The sequence below is a fragment of the Alosa pseudoharengus genome, unplaced genomic scaffold, assembly GCF_046254945.1.
Source record: "Alosa pseudoharengus isolate Yale_2024_CS ecotype anadromous, Long Island Sound unplaced genomic scaffold, YU_APseudo_1.1 YU_APseudo_1.1_scf_13, whole genome shotgun sequence".
NCBI lineage: Eukaryota > Metazoa > Chordata > Actinopteri > Clupeiformes > Clupeidae > Alosa > Alosa pseudoharengus.
Window position 1 is genome coordinate 39627213 of NW_027468598.1, and position 5136 is coordinate 39632348.

Here is a 5136-nt window from a genome sequence, read left to right on the forward strand (position 1 = left end):
CAAAATTAAATCTCTCTGGTCAAATTGTCCGATCTGAATTTGAGAATAAGCCTAAAATGTAGGTCTATACTAAAGCAAGAATATGTCCTTTGGCCATGTTTTAAAGGAACAGGCTCTACCATTTAAAAGTTATTAAACAACATGCATGCTGCATTTCAAATAAAGTGCACGCTTAAAACGTCTGTTAAACAACAAACGAATGAGTGAGACGGTTCAAACATGGCCAGGCCCAGGCAGACTAGCCTTAAAAGATTTTTTCAGAGGCCAGACGCAATGGATGATGGTAAATCGGTAACGCCTGAAGCCTCAGATGTCCGGTCAGCTCCACCACTACCAGAGAAAAAGCCGAAGTGTATCTGTCGGAATCAGCAACGTTGGAAGTGGAGGTGCGGGGGGTGCAGTCGCACCAAGACACTTGTCATTTTCCGTGTAGACAGACCCATGGCTACACTGGACATGCCACTGTGTTCTGTTCCCAGAGCATGTTTTCTCTGTCTATGATCTGCAGGGTTAGGGCCTCCTCGACGAGGAGATTGCTGTTCTGCGGATAATTTTCTGCACAATCAAATGGTATCATGGAACTGCGGACTGAAAGAAAAAACACTTGATTTAGTGTTATCAAATAAAGAGGCGTAGCATTAGGGGGTAGTGGTGTGAGTGCTCATTCAATGTGTGTGCGCATCTGTGCAAGTGAAACTGTTGAACCACTGGAGATAACGTGGGTAGCAGCAACGAACAACATAGCCAATTTAAAACAACGAACAAAGCGGATTATTGCTGTCCATGAAAACAGCATAGATACTGGCTAGATCTTTACATTGACAATAGTTAAGCAGGTTTAAGTTAGGCTAATGAACATGTTGCATTCTATTCAGCCTGATTATGTCATTCTTTGAGCTACATAGCCTGTCTCCAGTTTTCCTCAATATCCGATACCTGTGCTGATTTCTTATATCCGATACTTTCTTATATCCGATACTCTCTTATATCCGATACTTTCTAATATCCGATACCTGTGCTGATTTCTAATATCCGATACCTGTGCTGATTTCTAATATCCGATACTTTCTAATATCCGATACTTTCTAATATCCGATACCTGTGCTGATTTCATATATATTTACTGTATATGTATTTGGGGCTTTAATGCCTTTAATATGGATAGATAGAAGAGGATAGTGGAGAGAGTGACAGGAAGCCAACACGTGAGAGAGAAACCATGGGGTGGGAAATGATCCGGACTCACACACATACACACACACACACACAGGAAGCCAGCACGCGAGAGAGAAACCATGAGGTTAGGCACGTGGCACTGAATATGAATATGGTGCGGGCACGTAACCAGTTTATGCCACAGTGCCCCCGACCTATACGTATTTCTAATTGATGGTTGTAGTTGTAGTATTTTGCAGACCTGCGTATTTCTACACAGTAGTCTTTCTAAAAGCCAAGACCAACGGTGAAAACACTATAGCAACAAGACCAACGGTGAGAACACTATAGCAAAAAGACCAACGGTGAAAACACTATAGCAACAAGACCAATGGCGAAAGCATCACAACAAACTAGCTGCGCTGTTCTGAAACTAATAACACTTGTGTGTTGTTGTTTATGATTATTTTTGTTTACTGTTGTTGTTGTCTGTTTGTGTTGTTTTTATCCAGATCTTCAAGTTGAGCTGCAGCCATTGGAAGCCACACCGAACAGTACCCTGTTTCCATAGCTACTCGGGTCAAATAACAATGTTACAATTGCTGCTCTGGTCACGCAACAATGTTACGATATCCACTCTGGTCACGCAACAATGTTACGATATCAGTGGGTAGCCACACTATGTGCTACGGCACCGGAAAGCAGTTAGGTGTGTGTGTGTGTGTGTGTGTGTGTGTGTGTATATGAATGTGTGTGTGTGTGTGTCTTAAACACACTGACATCTTGTGTGTGTGACTCTGTAGAATCTCCTCTATGTTCACTATTAGCACATTAGTTAGGACGTGTTATATACTTTTAGATGTGTCACCGTTAGGACGTGTTGATATGTTCACTATTAGCACATTAGTTAGGATGTGTTTATATGTTCACTATTAGCACATTAGTTAGGACGTGTTTATACGTTCACTATTAGCACATTAGTTAGGACGTGTTTATACGTTTAGATGTGTCACCGTTAGGACGTGTTTACACGTTTAGATGTGTCACCGTTAGGATGTGTTTATACTATTTTGATTTTAATACTTCTTTGATTTTAATGTGATGGGTCTCCCATCAACCTGTTCTGTGTATCTGTGTGATGTCAACATAGCAAAAGCAACCGTGAGCAAATATACCAACAGTAACAGCACAACTGCAGTTTCGGCCTCTTATTCTGCTTCATAGCAGAGACTTTCTAATGTGGAGACACAGCACTCAAAAAATGCTCCATAGAAATGCATAGGGATAGTTGCTACACATATCCCACCCCTTCCTCGGCAAAACGTCGACATGTGAATACATTGAGCCAATCATGTGGTGTGATGTGAATACATTGAGCCAATCATATGGTGTGTTGTGAAGACATCGTGCCAATCATGTGTTGTGATCTCGCCGCTGGAGCAAGATTGGTGTTGTGAAGCCTTGCGCATGCGCATTTCTGCCGAAATGGATGCCCGACGAGTGCCCAAAAAGCGTTGTCAAATGGCCGCCGAGTGGAGGGACTTGCCTAAAAGGACTTTGTTCATAGCCACATGCATGACTTGGTGTTCTGCGTTTCATAGCCACAATACTGTGCATGTCTTGGTGCACATTAGACAGGCTGGTGCACATGTGTGTGTGTGTGTGTGTGTGTGTGGACAGGCTGGCCTCACTTACCTCTGCCATCCAATCAGAAGTTGCCCTTGTCAAGGCCCAGCCTATCACAGGCATCTTCCCCTACCTGCTGGCCAATGAGAGATCAGATGCACTTCCCTGTGAGGAGTGGGGCAGTGGTGTCGCCTGGTCATGTTGCCCTGGAGGTTGTGTTCGGAGCCCCAAATATCATTTGTGAAGTAGACCAACTGCCCCCTCACTACGACCAAATGCCCCCTCACTACAACTAACTACCCCCTCACTACAACTGCCCCCACAGTACAACTAACTGCCCCCTCACTACAACTAACTGCCCCTTCACTACAACTAACTACCCCCTCACTACAACTAACTGCCCCCTCACTACCCCCTCACTACAACTGCCCCCTCACTACAACTAACTACCCCCTCACTACAACCAACTGCCCCCTCACTACAACTAACTACAACTAACTGCCCCCTCACTACAACCAACTGCCCCCTCACTACAACTAACTGCCCCCTCTACCCCCCTCACTACAACTAACTGCCCTCACTACAACTAACTGCCCCCTCACTACAACTAACTGCCCCTCACTACAACTAGCTGTACTTCAAAGTGTTTCAGCGTTCAGAAAAACTGTAATAAGTAGAATGTGTGTAGGGCAGAGGCTTTTGGAATTGCTGGTTTGTGGCTGTAATTTGTAAAAGCACTAAAGCAAGACTTGAAGAATATGGTTCTAATGAACTAAAACTAAAGCAATAAAGCAAGACTTGAAGGTTATGGTTCTAAGGTAACTTGAAGGTTATGGTTGTAATGAACTAAAATTAAAACACTAAAGCAAGACTTGAAGGTTAGGGTTCTAAGGTAACTTGAAGGTTATGGTTCTAATGAACTAAAATTAAAGCACTAAAGCAAGACTTGAAGGTTATGGTTCTAAGGTAACTTGAAGGTTATGGTTCTAAGGTAACTTGAAGGTTATGGTTCTAATGAACTAAAATTAAAGCACTAAAGCAAGACTTGAAGGTTATGGTTCTAAGGTAACTTGAAGGTTATGGTTCTAAGGTAACTTGAAGGTTATGGTTCTAATGAACTAAAATAAAAGATGAGGGCAACAAGGGGCAGGTGAACCTAGAGGGGGAGGAGTCTCGGAGGAAAGGACAAATCAATCAGTGAGTAGGGCTGTCACTTTTGTGAAAAAATCCTGTTCGATTTTTGAGACATAAGTGTTCATTGAATCGATTGTAAAATCGATTTTTCATGTCTAAAACGTTTCCATTTTCAACGGCAAATATAGGCCAATCCACGGACAACTAACAGGCATTAGGACGAACGTAAAGAGGGCGCTTGTAGACGCAAGCCAGCAATATTTCTGATGATTTATTGGCGTGAAGTTTCGTGCACAATGACAAACAGAAGTGCAACATTCTCGAAAACCAGTAAGCCGAGTGGACTGCCATTACATCAGTGACATGACTGCAGGCTTCAACGTAGCTGTGTCTGTGTTTGCGTAGCCTACCGCTTTGTTCTTCTCCATAGTTTGATATACCAAAAATCCAAAAAAGTACTTCCGCATTGAACTGAAGTTATTAGGGCCTATCACTCGTCTCTCTACATGTCGCACAGGTTGGTCGCGTTGTCCTCCATTTTTTGGCAAAACACGAGCAGCACAGCAGCTGATTGAAACAGCTGTTCCCGGTGCATAAACTTGGTGGGAATTTTCTTTTTAGCTTTCGCAATGCTTACTGCACTTCGGAATTCTTTTATATTCTTATATTCTTGTTTGTGAATTTTGTTACATCTATCTTTTTTATTTGTTTATTTCGTTTAAAATTAATAGTGTAAATATTTGGTTAAAATCGATTCCCTATTTTAGTTTTCGAAACTTGTGTTGTTTGGTCCAATCGATTGTGCAATCGATTTTCGAACGTAAAGTGAAAGCCTTATCAGTGAGCCTCATTTAACGTGTAAGGGCCAGATGTACACACACACACACAGGGACAGATGTACACACACACACACACACACACACACACACACACAGGGACAGATGCACACACACACACACAGGGACAGATGTACACACACACACACACACAGGGACAGATGTACACACACACACACACACACACACACACAGGGACAGATGTACACACACACACACACACACACACAGGGACAGATGTACACACACACACAGGGCCAGATGTACACACACACACACACTCACAGGGACAGATGTACACACACACACACACACACAGGGCCAGATGTACACACACACACACACACACAGGGCCAGATATACAAACACACACACACACACACAC

The 5136-nt window shown here is 43.0% G+C and overlaps 1 protein-coding gene across 1 annotated transcript in view; it reads left to right on the forward strand.

The window, feature by feature from the left end:
* Positions 1-2352, forward strand: part of vstm5 (V-set and transmembrane domain containing 5) — a 20280-nt gene extending 17928 nt beyond the window's left edge. The window contains exon 4 of the mRNA XM_076281666.1: positions 1668-2352. Coding sequence (XP_076137781.1) covers positions 1668-1726 — 59 coding nt within the window. The 3' untranslated portion in view covers positions 1727-2352. The remainder of the gene's footprint in view (positions 1-1667) is intronic.
* Positions 2353-5136: the final 2784 nt, after the last annotated feature.